Source organism: Schistocerca gregaria, chromosome 1 (assembly GCF_023897955.1).
Source record: "Schistocerca gregaria isolate iqSchGreg1 chromosome 1, iqSchGreg1.2, whole genome shotgun sequence".
Taxonomy (NCBI): Eukaryota; Metazoa; Arthropoda; class Insecta; order Orthoptera; family Acrididae; genus Schistocerca; species Schistocerca gregaria.
In genome coordinates this window covers 530,664,556-530,686,354 of record NC_064920.1, presented here as the reverse complement: position 1 = coordinate 530,686,354, position 21,799 = coordinate 530,664,556, and the positions used below count along the sequence as shown (strand labels likewise).

Sequence of the window (21,799 nt, the reverse complement as noted above, 5' to 3'; positions counted from 1 at the left end):
ATTGGAAACATTGCAAGCCATCTTAGATGAAGTAAGGGCAGAGAATTGCAAGCCATTGGTTTATGGTGATATGAATGTAGAACTTTTCGCACAAAATTGCAAATCTAATAAGAGTGTTAATCTAGAAACAGTAGTAAATGCCCCAACTACATCTCACAAACCATTCAGAAAGTCTTAGGCCACAAATTGCTTCACAAGTATAAATATTTTGCATTAATAAGAGTATGTAATTCAGGATTTAGTGATCACAAGTCTCTAACCATCAGAATCAATATTAAAGGAACAGTTTCTGAAAATACAAAGCTGAAAAGCAAATGAAGATTCTGCAATAAGTATAACATAAATGAGTTTAATAAATTGTCAAATAATGTAGTAGTCTGGTGCCTTTCAGCTACAAATACAGCTGATATTTTCACTTAATTTTTGGACACTTTAGTACTGTTCTCTGAAGCAACTTTCACTTTATATACATTAGATACCACTAGGAAGATTGCAAATAGCTGGGCCCCTAAAAAGTTAAAGTTTTGTATCAGATGTTACTAAAAAAAAAAAAAATAAAAACCAGAATGATCACTATATCCATAATGCAGTAAATAAAGTAAAAACTGTGCAGGACCCAAACAGAAAGGAAATGGGTAACTATGAAAAAAAATTGAAAACATTATCCTGACACATAACCGAAAGAAAATCTCTTGTCTGACAGAAACAGGACACTTCTTCACTAATTGCCTCTTTTACTAGAGTAACTAGAAATTTTAAACAGAAACATGCTGTCAACCAAAAACAAAACTCAGTCTTACAAAAACTCAATGTTTATTACCAATGTAAGGATAGAAAAAGCAGTAAAAGCTCTGAAAGAACAAATGAAATATACATGCAGCTAGCATTGATGGTATACCTCATCTGACCGTAAAGAAATTTTAACAAAATTTAATGAACTCTGTAATACATCTCTTATAGCTCACTCCACTCAGGAATTTTTCCAGAAGTCCTGAAAACATCTAAAACCATACCTACTTACAAAGCAAGATAGTATGGTAATATACGTAACTACCACTGAATTACTCTGATGTTCAATTTTTGGAAGATATTCAAAATTATTCATCAACAAAACTGATACACTAACTGAGAGCTTGGCTTTCATAGCCAGAAGTTAACAGACTTCTTTATACAACTGTTCAAACCATGTGTTAAAACTAAGTGTGACTAGTGACAGTAATATTCCTAAACTTACTAAAAGTATTTGGTGTTGTCATTCATGCTATTCTCATAAGGAAACTTAAAAAATGCATCACTCGGGGCTTGTCAAGGGGCTGAACTCAGTCACTTTCAAGCAACTATTAACAGAAAGTTAGCATAAGATATACATACAACAAAATTAAATTAATCTCTGAGTACCTATGAAATAAGGCTCCATTCACCTCTGATTTTCCATAAAGGTCTATATTATAACTATTTATTTTCCTTATCTCTATTAATGAGCTGATCTTGAGTGTTGAGTTCGACAAAATCATATTATTTGCTGATAATATGGTAGTCATAATAAAAGCTGAAAAAATGAGAGTCTTCAAGAATACATAGACACTACCACCAACCACTCAGAGACTGATCCCACTTAAACCAGCTAATTATGAATAATAATAATAAAACAGCACAAAATTTTCATACTGCAAAGTCTTTACATGTCCAACATACAAATGACACCATCAATAATCAATCTGTAATAAATGTTAGATTAATTTTTGGTCCTACATATCTCGAGATAATAGGCATGTATGGGCCACATGTTAACTCAAATTTAAGTTGTAAGTATCCTGAAAAACTGCAGAAATGAGCAGGCATTCATGAAAATATTTATGCATACTTTCATTCATAAATGAGACAGAGAATAATACTCAGGGATAAGTCTTATGCCACATTTAGTTGTATCAGAATAAAAATGAGAGCTAACAGGATCATTACTGAATAGAAAATTAGACAAGAAACACGAAATATTTTGTAAAATTCAGACATTTACAATTACATTACAAGATACCAAAATAACCTGCATCTTATACTTACAAACAGTACAGGTGTCAAAGAGAAAACATCACATGGGGATAAAACTGTACTCACCAGTGTAAACAAGTTTGAGAGACAAATGAGGATCTATTCAAGAAGAAAATAAAATATATAAATAAAATATAATATTATACATATATATTTTAGTTCACAATTTACAAATATGGCTCATGAACATTTTGAAATTGTGTACATGAATGTCTCAAATCATAATCTATAAAAAACACAATTTATATGTAAATATATATAGTTTAACCTTGTGTTTAAGGTATTTGGTATCATGAAGTGTGCTATACTGTACAGTATCCAATAGATGAATAAAAATAAACAAATGAATAATGTGTATCACTGTAACAGATATCCAGTCTCACACTACTGCAAAGTGGGTTAGTGATTGAAAGATACTCTAGTGCAGGTGTTGATGAACTATAAGTTCTTAAATACAGGTGTTAGACAGAAATATGGAAACACCAAAAACACAACATTTTACTTTGACTAACATGGTGTTGGAAATCCGTTGGCATTCAAAACTGCTTCCAGTTGTCTGAGAATGGGTAAATATATGTCATGTATTGTTTTTAAGGGCATCTTACACTATTCTTCCTGCAAAATAGTGGCAAGTTCAGGTAAAGATGATGGAGATATATAACAGTCACACACCCTTCTCCCCAAAGTAGAGCACACACTCTCAATAAGTTTTTGGTGTCCAGGGGAGATAGGACAGTTCATCCTCATGCTTACAAAACCAGTCCTAGATGATGCTAGCTGCATGGGCAGAAACCCTGTTGCCTTTGCACAGAGAATCACCATTGGGGAACAGGCACTGTCCTATGGTTTGGACCCGATCAGGCAAAATGTCCATGTAATCATTGGCAGTGATTTGGGCTAGCAGAGTAACCATGGGGCGTATGGAATACCACAGTATGGCTGCCCAGAATCGTCACCAAATCCCCACCATGTTTCATTCTTGGGACATAAACTTGACAAGGAGCTGGAAATGGTTTGAAAGACAGCTCATCTGTCCAAATGACTTTCTCCCGTTGCTCCTTAATCCAGTTTTATGGCTTCAGCACCACATTTTCCATTTATGGACTTTTGCAGCACTAATAAGTGGTTTTGGAATTCCAGTTCGCCTTGCAATGACCTGCTTCTGGAGAGCTCGCTTCATGTTGATTAGATGCTGACAGGATTCACAGGTGTGACATTGAGTTCTGTAATTACTTTTTCTGCTGACTTCCTCTTCAGTTATTGTCCATAATGATCACTCAGCACACATTTTCTTCTACATTTGTCTTAGCAGATGATGTTTTTCCATTTTCCCTATTCGCATCTTTGATGCAATGCCTCTTGAAAAGCCAAATACTTTGGCTCTCTTGGTTATGGAAACACCTACCAAACAAGCACCAACCATTTGCCCATGTTCTGATTCACTAAGCTCCAACATAGTGCAATCAAAACTGCATGAAACACTGTTCCAACCACTTCTGACTCTTGCAATGTGTTCAGGACATTGCACATTGTAGTGTTTGGAGAATTTCTGCATAAATTCTAGAACCACTCAGCCCTCTACCATCTTGAACAAACGATATTGTTGATGTGAGTTTGGGATGATAGAATCCTACCTACTGCATGTCACATGTTTGTGTGTGCAGGTTTGAAATTCAGTCGCGAGAAGAATGTAGACAGTGGTCAAACGGCAATGACAAGTACTTATCAGGCAATCCATGGAAGTTTTTGTGAAAGTGTACGGAAGAACCATGGTGCTTCTATGTTATTCTGTGCTAATTGTGTTAGTGACCATTGTTATAATAAGATCAGTTGAGAAGGTACTCTTGAGAAAAACTCTTTATTTTAGCCTTGTTGAAGGGAAGACGTGTATCCTGATTCATGTTGAGAATGGACAGGGTGTCTAAGCCAGCTTTCTCACAGGGTGTCTAAGCCACCTTTCTCTTATATGTAAATTAGTTTGTTTCTGACATTTGGAGACATGAGATACTAAACTGTGTATATTTATGTGAAGAGTGAGATATGTAAAATGTCTGAAGTTCAAATATACGTCATTAGTTGAAGCAAATGAAACTTTGTATGTCTACTTATTTTTATAAGTAGAAAGAGCCTTAAGAGATTCCTGTACCTAGCAGCATACTTTGGAGAAGTGAAAGAGAGTTTGCAGCAGCAGGCTAGTCAGGAAAGAAGATAGGCCGAGCATCTCAAGTATGTCGTCTCGTAAAAGAAGTGGAAGTTTGGGTATCTACTTCGCACTTAAATTGTCATCCAAAGGCGTTAGAACAGGAGACATTTGTGGTCAGATACAACAGTGCAACCTCCAATGTTGGGTATCATCTGAATTTATGTTCAAGAATGCATTTCTCACAGTTTTTTCATATTTTTTTCCAACCCTTGTAGGTATTGTGTTGTGTTACCAATACTGGTCGCAGCGAAGTTGTGTTGCTGTACAAAAGCAATGTACCGTTCATGTACTATGAGATGTTGGGCTCCAAATGATAGCATAATTTATTGTGAGGACAATATTGAGGTATCTAATCATCTTAGCTGTAGTAATGTAAACCAGATTAACTTATGGGTATGCAGTGGGATTTGCCCCCCCCCCCCCCCCCCCCCAATTTATGATTCTGATATCTGTTTATATTTAATTTGATAAAGCTGTTGAACTACTTCAAATAAGTTGGCAATAGAAGGAAAAAAGTTTATTGCTAGCAAATTTCTGTTTCCTTTTTATACCTCCACATGACTTCCCTCATGAACTGATTTTTACTGTCTTTTTGTTATACTTCCAACAGTTTGGTGTACTTGTTTTTGAAAAGTGCAAGTTGTTCATCTATTTTTTGTATCATTTTCACCAGAAATTGTCTGATTATTGATAGTAATTTCAAATTGCAGGAAGACCTCTGGGATGAAATAAGTCATTTGAAATCATATGTTTCTAATCTAAAAGATGAAAACAAAAAACAGAAAATCCAGTTGCTTAAGATGGAGGAAGCAGTGCGCACAAGAGATCAAGAAATTGAACACTTGATGAATCCAAAAAATGTATGTCAGTATACTAATTTGTTACTGCTACTATTCCTGTGATTTTCTATGAGCATCAGTTATGTGGTTGCTATCATTTCAGAATTCACGAATCATGCAGATCATTTCAGATAAAGCAGTCACTCTGATAATGGAGTTAACAAAACGGAACAAACACTTGGAGAAAAAAATTGTTGAGAGAGATAGTTTTATACAGAAACTGCAGAAAATAAATGACGCAGCTTTTCAAAATGTACAGGTGTCAAGAGCACAGAAATCATTGCACCACAAGGAGGTATAGGTTTCATCCTGTCTTATTTAACAATTAAATGTGTTACTAGTTACATTCAAAATATCAATTTGTAGTTTCTTTTTCTGCTTTTATCCATCATTATGGGTTCTTCATTAGCAGAGAGTTATATCATTGATAGTGTATCATACCATCCCTGTTCAGTGTGTGTACACCTTAATTTTAATCTGCTACTATGTAAGTACCTATTTGTTGAGTAGAATGCCTTTGATTGATGGACAATTTCTTCAATGTATGTTATATTCTAAAATGCACAGCAATAACAAGTTGCACATTTAGTTTTGGAATTAGTAATCTGGAAATAACTTGAATGCATGGTGTCTGTTCGTTTGAAAGGAGAGACACCATGCAGATCCCGTACTTGTGAAACACTGTATGTACAATACATGTTGTTTTGTTTTGTTTTTTGTGGATGTGTGTGGTGTCTGTTCTTTTAAAGAAACAGACACCATGGATTCAAATAATTCATATGCCTGGCTGGGCAATCTTCAGTGTGAATGCACCAGTATGTCTGACCTCCTGTGGGAATCTCAAAGTAGCCAACAGGAGTATGGGTAGCAACTGCGGATAGGTGGTGCTTGGTGGGAGTGTGGATTCGCCATGAGGCATACCAAGATACTCCATGCAGTTGCAATAATGCTGTGTCCCAGATGGCACAGTGGGTATCGCTCCTGCGCAATAAGCAGGAGATCCTGGGTTTGAATCCTGGTCCGGCACACATTTTTGCTCATCACCACTGATTCCGCTTAATGACCCGCTTCAGCTTTATGCCGTCATCCCCTTTCAATTTACTTGTAATCTGCAAACAATGTAGGTCTATGGGACAAAATACACCCAGCTACCATCTGATGAGATGTAATTTCCCATTCGTATTCAAGTATAGAACTCATTGCTTTCACTTACTATGAGAGCTACTGACCATACAGAAAAGATCTTATCTCACAGAAGAAAAATCTATGGTACCTAAAAAAATTTATATTCATTTTTATAATATATTAATTCAATGATATTTTGTTTCTTTCATACCCTGTAGTTGTGAAAAGCGAACAACGTTGTTTTACACTAGAGTTGCAATTTTTTCCCCCTGCAGATGTACACTAGCTAAGTGTGTCCGATTACAACATCATAAATGTTACTTGACCTACTACTCTTGTTAAACTTCATATGTAACCAGCAGCGTAAGGTATTTGTACAGTGACCTATGTGTAGCATTTCATTGCTAATGTAACTTATGTTTGTAGTCTGTTTTTGGAATGGAGAAGGAAAAAAGCAGTACTCAAAAAGTTACATTAATTGTATAATGTTAAAAAATGTAATGAAGCTGATGTTCTGAATCCAGAGGTTCTTTCCAGCTTCTTATATGTAACCATTAAACATATCTATAAATTAATTGATATTGTAAATTGACATAAAGTAGGCATGAGTACAAACAGTAGTGGTATACACGGAGTAAACATAATTGTTCAAATTTCTGTCTTGCCATCAAAATGTTGGTTATCATGTGCAGGATAAAGGGATATGGTACCTTTGAAAAGGACACTTTTACGTCTCCATCTTTGTCCATTCTGAGCATATGTTCCATTTCTAATGACTTTGTCTTTGATGGAATATTAAAACCTATTATCCTTTTCTTCCTCTCTTTCTTGAATATCACATTAAAGAGATAAATGATCTGAATATATGGAACAAACTCAAAATCAAAGAAAGGGGAGGGTACACGTATATTATGGATGTTTTAGCTATAACTAACAATCAAGAGTAAGCTGAAAACTGTAATTATATCCTTTGTAATATTTTGTTGGGGTGACTTGCTACAACTGTCAGGAGCTTGAAGAACTGAATCTTAACCATCAACTGTACAAATTATTTATTCTGTACAAGATTTGATTGCAATTGAGCCAGTTTGGTGCTTGCTCGATCTCAAGTATGATAGCTCAATTTAATTTTACATATGCTATCAATCACCTAAAGTTGGCAGTGGCTGCTCTGGTGTCACTGCCATGGGTTTTGGCAAGGCTTCTTTTAGCAGTGAGCTGAGGCACTCATGACAGGTCAGTCCAGGAAGCGAAACAGTGGAGTTCTGCCTCATGGATGTGACTTGTTATCGACATCAGTCAATTTTATCTGTGGAGCTGCATGCGGATTCCATAAGGAATATAGGTGCAGCCACTGATGTCCCAGTCTGCTAGGTGCAAGGGTAAACCTCGCTCTCATTCAGCTGTGGGATTCAGTAATGAATGCAGTTGGTAACCCACAGACGCTTAGTAAGAACATTTGGAAATTGTTCCAAAACCCTCATCAAGTGCTCAGCCTCTTCCCTCTTCAAATGAGCAAAATCAAACTTCACTTCACTTGTTTGTACATAATTAACCTCAACCATAGAATAATTGCAAAACTGATACCTCTGACCTGAACTAAACTTAAACCAGAATGATCTATATGCAGAATACAACAGTCAGTTTGTCTTAACAAGAAAGCCACAACCCAAAATGACATCAACAGACAGACAATTCATGATAGCAAATGTAATGATCCACGAGAAATCATAAATCTTAATGTGAGCCCTCGCTCGACTCACAATAGGAACAGAATTGAAAGGCACATTTGCTTCACTGTGGTTGGTTCAGGAAATTCACAAATGTTTCTGTACCTTAAGAACCATTGTAAAATCATTAAACTCAAATTGTCGCTAGAGTCACAAAGTGGACACACTGGCCCTTCAGTAATTAAGGCACACACCTGCAACAGCCAACAACAGCCTGGTGGCACCCAGTAAGATGGTGAGCAGCCCACTCCTGGTGTCAGCTTGTATGATTCTCTTTATGTACCAAACAATTTCTGGCAAAATGGCCTGATTGTACACAATGAAACAGTTTCCTTGCCAGACAGTTATTTGTTTCTCGATAAACCCATGAGAAGGAGCTGACTTGCTTCAGCAACACCCTTTGAACTATCCCTTTTCTTGTCACTAAAATGAATTCCTTCAACAGTGCTCGTAGTGTGATCAAGATTACAAAAGCTTACCTGTTACTCATGGAATGCAACTCTCAGGCAGACTTACTGCTGCATACTGTCCAAAATACTAGCAACAGTTTTTTTCTATAGTGAATTTAAGGCCTAAAGCAACTTTAGCCATCCTAATATCAATAAGCAACGCACCACTTTTTTTTAAAAAGCCATTAATACACATAGGCAAATGTCATTGTTGGTGCTTCACTTTTAATGTTTGTTCTCTGTGCTGGTGAGGTTTTGAACTAATCTGGCAGATGGCAGAGCCATAGTACAGAGTCAAATTCGTATCTACATATGATTCACTTTCAAGCAGTATGCTGTTATTGACTTCTTGTGAGCAGCAGAAAAAGAAATTGTGGTGAACATCCATAAACATTTCTGTGCAGTGTATTTTGATGATGCAGTTGATAGGAGTATATTTGGGCAATGGATAAAGAAAGTTACCACCTCAGGAAATGCAGAAACAGAGCTCCATGGTCAGCCATACTCAGTACATCCTGTCACAGGCACTGCTCCAAACACGTGGAATCGTGTGAATGCCATTATTTGTGCTGACTGGCACATCACAACTTGACAATTGACTCTACAGTTGTAAGTGCTCTGCAATAGTCATTATCAACAATAATCAAGGATATTCAAAGAGATGCTAATGATGGGTTCCATGAATATTCACACCAGACCACAGGATTCAAAGAAAGGCTGTTTCATCTGAATTGTTGGAGTGTTTTGAGACTGACAGAGGGGCCTTTCTGTCATGGATTGTTACAGGGAACGAAAGTTGGGTGCACCACTTTGTGCTAGAAACAAAAAGGCAGTTCATTGGAGTGGTCTCATCCTCATTCACCCCAAAAGAAAAAAATTCAAGACACTCCCCTCTGCCGGAAAAGTCATGGTGACGGTCTTCTGGGATTGTGATGGCGTCATTCTTGTGGGTGTGATGCCTAGAGGGTCAACCATCAATTCAGAGACATACATGAAGACTGAATAAACTCAAGAACCATTTCTGACTTGTTCAATTGGACAAGAAACCTTGCTCCAACACGATAATGCACACCCACACACAAGTCTGAGAACCCAGGAACACATAGCTAAGTTGGGTTGGATAGCATTGCCTCATTCACTCTACGGTCCAGACCTGACACCCTCAAACTTCCATCTCTTTGGGCCGCTTAAAGATGCTCTACAGGGAACACACTGTGAAGATGACAACAGTGACAGTCATGCAATGAAAACGTGGCTACACCTACAGGACCGGAGTTTTTACCAGCAGGGAATACATGCTCTTCCACAACATTGGCATATGACCATAGAACGTGATGGAGACTATGTAGAAAAATAGGTCATGGACAAGAAATGTTGGTGTATATTGTCACCAGATTCTGACTCTTAGTTATAAATATGTTCTGAGAAAAAGAATGTGGGGCATTACTTATTGAAAGACCCTCGTACTTTCATCATAATTAGCAGAGGCTTCGATCGGCAACTGAACATGAAAATGAAATTCTTTATAAGCCCATTTCTCACTCTCTTAGAAAGAATTTCTTCAATAATTTTATTGTGCAAGTGCTGCAACAATTGACCTTTCTGAATAATGTTATAAATCATTGTGGATAGCACTCCTCAGCCAATGGATAAATCATTTGCAAAATAACAGCATAAGAGATTTGAAAAACCTCAATATGAATCATTAACCTAGCAAATAACCATAAAATTTTTACAGTTAAATGCTAACTGACTGAACTGCTGTAGAATAGGCAATATCAAATTCAACAATTTACCAAATGAGTAGGAAACTTCTGTCTGCTGCTAACTGACATGCCATCCCGGTTGCCAGTATGCGAGATCGTTTGATGTTCCTCACTGCCTTCCCATTGAAGCACATTCATTTCCTGTTGAAGGGAAACAATTTTCTCTAATAACTGGTCAATTACAACATTTTTCTCTGGACTAGTATTAACGAAGCTCTGCTACCATGTGGTATGAAGCGACGATTTAGGTGGAGTGGTAAGCATTTAGGCTACAAAAATATTTAACAAAACTAAACAGTGGCGTTATTGATCCTTGAGAATATTTAACACACACAGCATGACTGAATTGATAAACAATGTGGGCAACATCATATTATCAATTTTAGCAATTCATAAGATGAACACTTCAAATTTTGTATTACAGTGATGCATGTCTGACCCACAGGGAACAGATTCACAGATTTCCCCCTTGGACAGTTAAGACACAACTGAAATGAAAAGAAGGTGCATTGTAAAAGACAAAAAACATAAAATCTTAAGGCCAGCCAGAATCGGCCACAAATAACGAAGATAGTGAAATTCTTAGGATTCCTTTTAATAGCTGAACAACAAGACCTTAAATAATGAAACCTTTAAGTTTGGCTCTAGATTATAAAAAATCTTTAAAACAAGAAACATTAAAAAAATAAGCAACAAGTAAAATTTAAGACTTATGACCTTAACTGTAGACAATTAACTCTTTAAGAACATTTAAATAACACTGTCCTACTAGAAGTTAAAACTTCAACTTCATGAATTTAACTAAACTAAACTTTAGAGCAAATCCAATAATTCTGTTGCTGCACCACAGCAGACATATGATTTATAGCACTTGTGATAGTGCACAACAGTTCAAGATGAGGTAAACAAGATATTTGCGTTCCACAACTTACAGTTCATTGTAAGATTAGTGTTCAACAACTTTGAAATTAAATAGAGAGTGAATGACCACCAGAAACTGACAATTAGAACCACAATAAAATATACAAATTGTATTCAAGGTGAATCCTTAGACAATAATGCGCAGAGAAAGTAGCCCAGGCAAATAGATCATTTTCAAGGGGACAGCTCTTGCATCAAACACACTCGATGCTCACCTTCACCAAAAAAGCACTCTGATGAATGAGGCATCCAGAGTGAAGAGAGATGTCACTCTATTTATTGGCATGATTATCTTTTTCTTTAAGTTCATTTAAGGATTTGCTCAGCTAGAAGCTCATCTTAACATGTTGCATCATAAGGACATGCCATTTCAATGGGTGAATAGTCAGCAAGCTGATTTCGATGCCTTGAAGCAGTCTGTTAGTACAACACCTGTGTTAGCCATTCCTGATTTTGAGGAAAATTTTATGCTTCAAACAGAGATATCCATCTCTGCACTGGTGGTTGTCATGTGGCAGGAGTGCAGTGACGAGTGGTGTCCTGTAAAGTATACATCCAGGTCGTAATCTAGTGTAGAGGCAAATTATTCAGTCTACAAGTTAGAAGCTCTGGCAGTATTTTATGCCTTCAAAAATTTTGAATTTTATTTAGAACATTGAGCATTTTTGCTTGAGACTGATAATCAAGCCCTTAGCTTGGATTGGCTGGTTAGGCCATGTAAGATTGGATGCATAGCACAATGGCAAACCTCATTCTCACTCAGCTATGGACAGCCTGTGTATCCTCATGCCCAGCATCGGTTGTGAATTCTGTGACCCAATGGTGCCTTGGTAGAGCTGAGTCATTTGTTGGATGTCGACCATACTTGGTTATTTTGGGACAAGGTGTGACCTGGTATGCTCTGCAGTATGGTAGCCACAGATGAGAGGGTCATTTGTGGAAACTTTTATTGGTCTAGTGAATCTAATAAAATATGTCCTAGAGGTGTATCTGCAGTAGTTTTCCAGTTTACCATGAATTCACAAGTGCTATGGTATTAATAGAAGCAGATTATCTGACACATTCATACAGTTTCAGTTAACATTATTACCGTCATTTTTTCAAAATTAAATTCTCTACAACTTCTGTTCAAAATTTTGTGCAATTGTCTAGAATTTAAAATAACAAATTGGGCCAAGTAGTTAATAAATGAAAGAAAATTATGTCTTTGCCTGTTGTTGTGACTCGCCAATCTTTCAAAGTGCCGCCGCGCAGCTTCGCGCGTCCTCTACATGCAGCGCTGTCTGCCAGCCATGCAGCAGCAGTGCCACCTAAGGGGCCAGCCAGCCAGCGGCCGCTAGACTCTGACTCAGTTATGATTTGACTGTTGAAGTGTACACACGTCTTACTCTTGTTTACTTGATCTGTGACTTTCATGTATTGTGTCTTCCTTGAAATATATTTCTCCAACTTGAAGTTTTATAACACCTCTCTGGATGTTCTGGAAAACTACTGGACATACACACCTTGGACATGTTTTATTAGATTCACCAGTATGCGAGATCGTTTGATGTTCCTCACTGCCTTCCCATTGAAGCACATTCATTTCCTGTTGAAGGGAAACAATTTTCTCTAATAACTGGTCAATTACAACATTTTTCTCTGGACTAGTATTAACGAAGCTGTGCTACCATGTGGTATGAAGCGACGATTTAGGTGGAGTGGTAAGCATTTAGGCTACAAAAATATTTAACAAAACTAAACAGTGGCGTTATTGATCCTTGAGAATATTTAACACACACAGCATGACTGAATTGATAAACAATGTGGGCAACATCATATTATCAATTTTAGCAATTCATAAGATGAACACTTCAAATTTTGTATTACAGTGATGCATGTCTGACCCACAGGGAACAGATTCACAGATTTCCCCCTTGGACAGTTAAGACACAACTGAAATGAAAAGAAGGTGCATTGTAAAAGACAAAAAACATAAAATCTTAAGGCCAGCCAGAATCGGCCACAAATAACGAAGATAGTGAAATTCTTAGGATTCCTTTTAATAGCTGAACAACAAGACCTTAAATAATGAAACCTTTAAGTTTGGCTCTAGATTATAAAAAATCTTTAAAACAAGAAACATTAAAAAAATAAGCAACAAGTAAAATTTAAGACTTATGACCTTAACTGTAGACAATTAACTCTTTAAGAACATTTAAATAACACTGTCCTACTAGAAGTTAAAACTTCAACTTCATGAATTTAACTAAACTAAACTTTAGAGCAAATCCAATAATTCTGTTGCTGCACCACAGCAGACATATGATTTATAGCACTTGTGATAGTGCACAACAGTTCAAGATGAGGTAAACAAGATATTTGCGTTCCACAACTTACAGTTCATTGTAAGATTAGTGTTCAACAACTTTGAAATTAAATAGAGAGTGAATGACCACCAGAAACTGACAATTAGAACCACAATAAAATATACAAATTGTATTCAAGGTGAATCCTTAGACAATAATGCGCAGAGAAAGTAGCCCAGGCAAACAGATCATTTTCAAGGGGACAGCTCTTGCATCAAACACACTCGATGCTCACCTTCACCAAAAAAGTACTCTGATGAATGAGGCATCCAGAGTGAAGAGAGATGTCACTCTATTTATTGGCATGATTATCTTTTTCTTTAAGTTCATTTAAGGATTTGCTCAGCTAGAAGCTCATCTTAACATGTTGCATCATAAGGACATGCCATTTCAATGGGTGAATAGTCAGCAAGCTGATTTCGATGCCTTGAAGCAGTCTGTTAGTACAACACCTGTGTTAGCCATTCCTGATTTTGAGGAAAATTTTATGCTTCAAACAGAGATATCCATCTCTGCACTGGTGGTTGTCGTGTGGCAGGAGTGCAGTGACGAGTGGTGTCCTGTAAAGTATACATCCAGGTCGTAATCTAGTGTAGAGGCAAATTATTCAGTCTACAAGTTAGAAGCTCTGGCAGTATTTTATGCCTTCAAAAATTTTGAATTTTATTTAGAACATTGAGCATTTTTGCTTGAGACTGATAATCAAGCCCTTAGCTTGGATTGGCTGGTTAGGCCATGTAAGATTGGATGCATAGCACAATGGCAAACCTCATTCTCACTCAGCTATGGACAGCCTGTGTATCCTCATGCCCAGCATCGGTTGTGAATTCTGTGACCCAATGGTGCCTTGGTAGAGCTGAGTCATTTGTTGGATGTCGACCATACTTGGTTATTTTGGGACAAGGTGTGACCTGGTATGCTCTGCAGTATGGTAGCCACAGATGAGAGGGTCATTTGTGGAAACTTTTATTGGTCTAGTGAATCTAATAAAATATGTCCTAGAGGTGTATCTGCAGTAGTTTTCCAGTTTACCATGAATTCACAAGTGCTATGGTATTAATAGAAGCAGATTATCTGACACATTCATACAGTTTCAGTTAACATTATTACCGTCATTTTTTCAAAATTAAATTCTCTACAACTTCTGTTCAAAATTTTGTGCAATTGTCTAGAATTTAAAATAACAAATTGGGCCAAGTAGTTAATAAATGAAAGAAAATTATGTCTTTGCCTGTTGTTGTGACTCGCCAATCTTTCAAAGTGCCGCCGCGCAGCTTCGCGCGTCCTCTACATGCAGCGCTGTCTGCCAGCCATGCAGCAGCAGTGCCACCTAAGGGGCCAGCCAGCCAGCGGCCGCTAGACTCTGACTCAGTTATGATTTGACTGTTGAAGTGTACACACGTCTTACTCTTGTTTACTTGATCTGTGACTTTCATGTATTGTGTCTTCCTTGAAATATATTTCTCCAACTTGAAGTTTTATAACACCTCTCTGGATGTTCTGGAAAACTACTGGACATACACACCTTGGACATGTTTTATTAGATTCACCAGACCAATAGCAACAAAACAATAGCAAGTCCTGCTTTACTTTAACCTCGTACAGTTTTGCGATGGCTTTGAATTAGCGAAGTTGCTAAATTTCAGGCAAAATCTTTTATTAGTTGTAACTTCATAACTAAACATTTGTGGACCTATGTTTATATGAACTTTTTTCTTTAGTTTTCCATGTAGAATAACATATTAAAATATTTCCATATCTTTGTGAGTCTTGTTGATTCCCAATGGGAAATTTTGAACTGTATATGAGGAACCTGGATTTCTTACTATGCGGTCTGTCAGCAGCAAGCAGTTAATGGTTTGTGGTGACTCCAGTGTAGGTATTTTAAAGAATTCTGGTAGAAAAAAGTGGTGTGGAAACCTTATTATGATCGTACAATTTGGTCTTGGCGATTAATGTTCCAACAACGATAGATGAAAGCTAATAGGACCCTAATTGATAATGTTTTCTTTAGTGAAGATCAAAGCAAGAAAATAACTGTTTACCCAGTGACAAATGCTCTCTGCGATCATGGTGCACAGCAAGTTATGATAAATACCATAGTGCCCTACAGCGTGGATACTCCTCAGGGGAAACCAGTTAGAATAAATGATGATTACAGGGTAAATGTTTTTAAGAATAGCTTACAAGAGATAACATAGGCTGAAATGTATAATGAACCAATTGCTAACATAAAATTTACCCTGTTCCATGATAAATTCATATCATTATTTGAAAATTGCTTTCCAGATAAACTATTCAGTAAGGTCATTAAAGTGCTATGAAAAAAACCATACATCACTAGAGAGATTGAAATATCTAGTGAATGGAAAAGATTAATGTACCTGTTGGCAAGAACAAGTAGAGATCCTACAGTAGTTGTACACTTCAAAAACTACTAAAAATTATGAAGAAAGGTTATTAAAAATCAAGAAAAGCGCACATATTGTCAGAAATCAGTAATTCTGACAACATATTTAAGGATATATAGAATGTAGTGAAACAAGAGACAGGCCAACCAGCCACAGAACAGGATAACATCAATATTGAATGGAATGGAAGGGCTATGAATGATGAGTCACAGGTAGCAGATATATTTTATAATCATTACTTAAATGTAATAGAAAGTATAGGGATGTAAAAGTTCAAAGAGAAAAATCATAGCAGTATACTGAAAAAGTGACTATCATAAGAATCAAGCATATGAATATATCACCAACTTCTCCTTCTGTAGTAAGAAAATTATGTATTCTCTCAGGAATAAAAGCTCATCTGGTTTTGATGGTGTTACCAACAGAATACGAAAGAATTGTTCCCATACAATAATCCCAGTCTTAACTAAATATGAATGCATCCCTTACTCAAGGTATTTTTCCAGAGAGACTGGATAATGCCATTGTCAGACACCTCTAAGAGAGGTGACAGGAGAGATGTCAGTTATTACCAATCTGTTTCACTGCTGACATCATTTTCCAAAACTTTTGAGGAAGTGATGTAGTCTAGAATAGTATATTAGTATATCACCTAACAGCAAATTACAGGTTGGAATTCAGAAGAGTTGCTTTTCTGAGACTGTCATTTACATGTTCACTCATCTAGTTTTGCTAGCATTAAATTAAAATAGTGTTTATTTGTCATTTTATGCAACCTGTCTAAAGTGTTTGACTGTGTTAATCAAACTCTCTAAATAAACTAAATTTTTGTGGGATTGATGGTATAGAAAACCTATGTATAATATCATATCTAATGAAAATAATGTAGAAAGTTGTACTTAGTAATACACCAATATACAGTGGAACCTCGCATAGTGAGCATATTTCGTTCCAGAATCTTACTTGTAGTGTGAAACACTGACTAAGCAGAACAATTTATCCCCATGTGATTTATTCAAAGAAGATTATAAATATAGTATTATGTACTGTTTTATTCATCATACATAACAATTCTTTTTTAATGGGAAGCTATCTATAGTCATTTGTTCCAGAATCTTACTTGTAGTGTGAAACACTGACTAAGCAGAACAATTTATCCCCATGCGATTTATTCAAAGAAGATTATAAATATAGTGTTATGTACTGTTTTATTCATCATACATAACAATTCTTTTTTAATGGAAAGCTATCTATAGTCATTTGTTTCTGCCAATGGTTCAACACTTGGTGAAAATGCAACACAGCATTATCATCAAACAAATTTGTAATTCATGTAACCACTGCTTTACTGGGGTGATAATTTTCAATGTATGTTGCAAACGATCCCCATGCTTTCAACATTTCTCATATTGCAGCAGAAAATGGCTGCTTTGCTGTTACCTTCTCCTCCTTGTCTTCCTCCTCCTCTGGACTCCTCTCCACAACTTCCTGCTGTAAAACACACTGCAACTCCATAAGCTCTTCGGTGGCCATTTCTTGGCTGTGATCTTCCACAGGCTCATTGATATCATTTATCCACTTCCAGTCCCATGCTCTTGGCCAAAAACACAATCTCTTTGACTACAGGCTCCACATGTACTAACTCAAGTGCCTCAGAGTCGCATTTGACAAACACACTATTGTGAAAGCTCCTTCCAAGCAGAAGTGAGAGTTCTCTTGGTACCCTTTCCCATGTCTTTTCAATCATCTTGACACAGACAATGATATTGAAGTGATATTTCCAAAACTCTCAGAGAGTGAGATTGGTAGCTTCAGTCAACTCAAAGCAAAGCTTGAAGAGTGCTTTAGTGTAGAGATTCTTAAAGTTAGAAATAATCTGCTTGCCCATAGGCTGCAGTAAAGAAGTGGTGTTGGGAGGCAGAAATTGGGTCTTGATAAACTGAAATTCTTCAAGGAGCTGATCTTGTAGGCCTGGAGAATGGGTGGGAACATTGTCCATAACAAGCAAGACATGGCGTGGCAGATTCATCTCGAGCAAATATTTTTTCACCGAAAGACCAAACACTTCGTTGATTCAATCACGAAAAAGGATAGCAGTGTGAGGCGATCTTTCATTGACTTGTGACTGGACATTTCATTCTCCTACACTGTAAAGGTACACTTCGGGATCTTTTTCCAGAATAGACACATTTTGTTATAATTAAAAACCTGTTACTGCAGATAATCCTCAGAATCTATGAGTGTCTTGAAGTTGCTGATGACGTTCTCTGCTGCCTTTGTGCCAGAGCTGGCTGCTTTGCCATGCCTCACAATGCAGTGGATACTGGTTTTTCTCTTAAATTAATTCTCTTAAATTAAATAACTCCCATTAAACACTTCTTCAGCTGTTGGTGGCCAAGATGTCTTCTTAACAAGGTTGGCAAAAATTATTCTTGCGTTCTGTTCTGGGCTGTACACTTCTAGAAGTTTCGTGGAGTTTCTGATTGGTAAACAAGCAGCAGCTTAATTTTCAAATTGCCACTTGCACTGGCACAGAGCAGCAGTGTGAGACAGTCTTTCATTGGCATTTGACTGGACAATTCATTCTTCTCTGCTGTTATAAAAGTACACTTCTGTATATTTTTCCAGAATAGGTCCATCTAGCCACAAGTAAAAACCTTTTGCTCATTAATAGCGTCACCTTGCGATTGCTTTTTATCCCTGTAAGGAACAACTTTCCGACGTCATCCAGAATATGAAACCGCTGTTAAGATACTCTTGTCACTCCCTTTGAAGCATCTATACCCTTAATCTTGTCCTTGTTCTTGAGGAAAGTGCAAGTAGTTGATGTAGACTGATTGTAAGTGCATGTTAAATCAGCAATGCTCACACCACATTCATGTTTTTCAATGATTTTACAATTCATTTATAAGGTCATTTTCTGTCTCTTATGGTTGTCTTCTCATGGCTTTATCTTTGGGGACATTTCTAGGATGATTATTAAAATTTCCACACAAAGAAACACTGTGTGAAGACAAGCTTCGAAAAATGTGTGATCAAAAGATGCAATAAGATGGTGACATAAAGAGCGCTAAACCCAGACTACAGTACGTACTAAAGAATTGTTCATATGCTGCTGCCGACAGTGAAAGATGTTTATATTGCACCATGTGCAAACAGCTGGTGACATCACACTAAATCCTTCTCACTTGTTATGTGGAAGCATTGCTTCTTAAGCGATTATTTTTTTTTTTCTCATTATGCAAATTGCACATTATGGGAAGTGCTCATTAAGTGAGGTTCCACTGTAATATGAGGACGTTATTCTGACTATGGAGAAATCATGATGGGTTTTCCCCAAAGGCTTAATCTTAGGTCCATAGTTGTTCCCCATATATGTAAATGATCTTCCGTCTAATATAAAACAAACAGGATAAGCTCTTTTTGCATATGACACTAGTGTTTTAATCAGTTCAAGTATACATACAGAAACAGAAAAAGTGGTAAACAACATTTTTAAAAGTGTCATTGAATGGTTGTATGTGAATGGTCTCACACTCAATTTTAAAAAGACACAACATATTCAGTTCTGCACATCTAGGGGTGAAACACGTGGTGAGGAAATAATAGATATGGTGTAAACCTGAAAATTCTTAAGTTAGAATTTGAAGTAGATAAAACAGTTTATGAACTCCTAAAACAACTTAGTTCAGCCATGTTTTCACTTAGGATCATTGCAAATCTTGGGGAGAGACAAGTCAGTAAGTTGGCTATTTTGCGTGTTTTTATTCGACAGTGTCATACGGAATAATGTTCTGGGAGAACTCACCTTTAAGAAGGAAAGTCTTTATAGCTGAAAAATGTGCTTTAAGAATAATAGTTGGTGCTCGCCCACAATCACCTGCTGAAGGAGTTGGCATGCTGACTACTGCTTCAAAGTATATTTATTCGATCATGAAGTTTGTTGTAAATAATCCACTGCAATTCAAAAGGAACAATGATATACATATCTATAGTACGAGAAGGAAAATGACATTCATTACTCCACAATAGGGTTGCCCTTTGCACAAAGGGGTGCACAATGATACAATTAAAGTTTTTGGTTAATGACCCGGAGATATAAAATTTCTGAATGACGCCAAAGTACAATTTGAGAACAAACTGAAAAAATTTCTCCTCAACAACTCCTTGTATTCTGTGAAGGATTTCTATTAATACTCTAATATGTAATAGGTGGTGGGTTGGAATTACTATCTCACATTGGTACATAAAAAATCTTGTAAATGTTAATCATGTTACCATCTTTACAAATTAATTTGCAGTATGAATGTAAAATTACTCAGTCCACATCATCACGATTTATCATGTAGAATGAGCCATGAAACATGAAATTAACTAACTGTGTTCCTTTATCAGAAGTGTAGTCATACATATGGATCCCAATGCTGATGTTTGAGGCTAGGGTCTAAAGCTAACTTACATTGAAAATGGTTTTTGCAATAATACCTCATCTGCATCTCAAGAAAACATAAACAGGGAATCTGCATAAGCTGCATGAAGTAACAAAGGTTTAAATCAAATGATAGAGTATTGATGTTGTCACTGTCATCAGTCTCTTCACATACTCTTCACTGCACCTGGTCATCAGACCATCGGTAACACCATTGTCACATTGCAAATCTAATGGTTGTTACCTTTTACCATCATCTTTAGAGTCTAGAGATATTGCTAGCACATCTTATGCATCACATTGTTTGCAGTTTCAAAATTGTTTGCAGTATCAAGAACTCTCATCAGAATGCAGTGTGTTTCCACTTGATGGAATTGGCCATGTGTTCATTGTGTATAAAGCTTGGCCACAGCTCTGCTGCTTCAGTGTCCATATGTCAATGACATTGTACCTGTACACATTCAGGAAGTATTGAGTCCAAACAAACATATTTGATGCTAACAACACAAAATTTGTGGATGAATACACAATGCTGGGGCTGCAGTTCTTCAGGTTCACTGACATGAGTGGATATGTTGGGCGGAGAGGGGAGAAATGAGAGAGAAGATCAGGAGTGAGAATTGGGGAAGGTTGGTTCACAGACTGGAGGAAGACATCGACATCAGGAGTACAGGATAAGAGTGTGGAGGGAGAGAGAGAGCAGGTGCATAGGATATGAATGTGACACATGTGTACTGCTGCCAGTGAGTTCGTGGAGCACACAACGAGGATGATATGGAGGGTGGATTGGAAAAAGACGACAGAACAGAGGAAGGGGAGACTGTGGAAATGGGTGTTGGTGCAGACTGAATGTGACACACGGTCACTGTTGCCACTGAGTTCGTGGAGCACACGACGAGGATGACATGGAGGATGGACTGGAAAAATATGACAGAACAAAGGTAGGGGAGACAATGTGGAAATGGGCATTGGTGCAGGCTGAGTGAAGTGGAGGTACTGTGCAGGGACAAACAATGTGTTGCAAGGTCAACTCCCATCTGCATATTTCAGAAGAATTTGTGTTGAGGGAAGGAATCTAGGTCGCATGGGTGTTGACTCCTGTGCACCTGCTGCCTCCTTCCTAGCCATCAGCCACCCTTCAGTAATCCTCCCTCTTGCTTGTTTATTGCCTGTTGATGATTCAACGCTTCTACTATTTAGTGAGTTGGTACCATTACCCCCTAAATTATTTACTTTTTGCCAGAACTTTCCATTAACATAAATACTGATATTAGATTTCCCTTGGATGAGAGTGCCTCAGTATTATTAATGAAGATACTGTTGAGTAGCTGCCTTTCAACTTGGTGGAAGTAAGTTGTGCACAAGTGAACAGAAAGCTATCACCATGTTCAGATGCAAGAAGTTGTAGAAAGGTCATGCTGAAATGATGGAAGTCCCTGCCCTGGTACTTCAGTCTCATTGGCATATCAACCCCTCTGCCAGATGCATCCAAGATGTGGAATATTGTCAACAAGGCTTATCATGAGGCC

General features: G+C 37.2%; 1 protein-coding gene across 2 annotated transcripts in view; it reads left to right on the top strand.

Annotated features, from left to right (window-relative positions):
- LOC126355135 (uncharacterized) overlaps positions 1-21,799 on the top strand; it is a 249,994-nt gene that overhangs the window by 23,682 nt on the left and 204,513 nt on the right. For both annotated transcript variants that reach the window (XM_050005322.1, XM_050005331.1), the window contains exons 2-3: positions 4,963-5,112; positions 5,195-5,386. In XM_050005322.1, the coding sequence (XP_049861279.1) occupies positions 4,963-5,112; positions 5,195-5,386 (342 nt within the window). The remainder of the gene's footprint in view (positions 1-4,962; positions 5,113-5,194; positions 5,387-21,799) is intronic.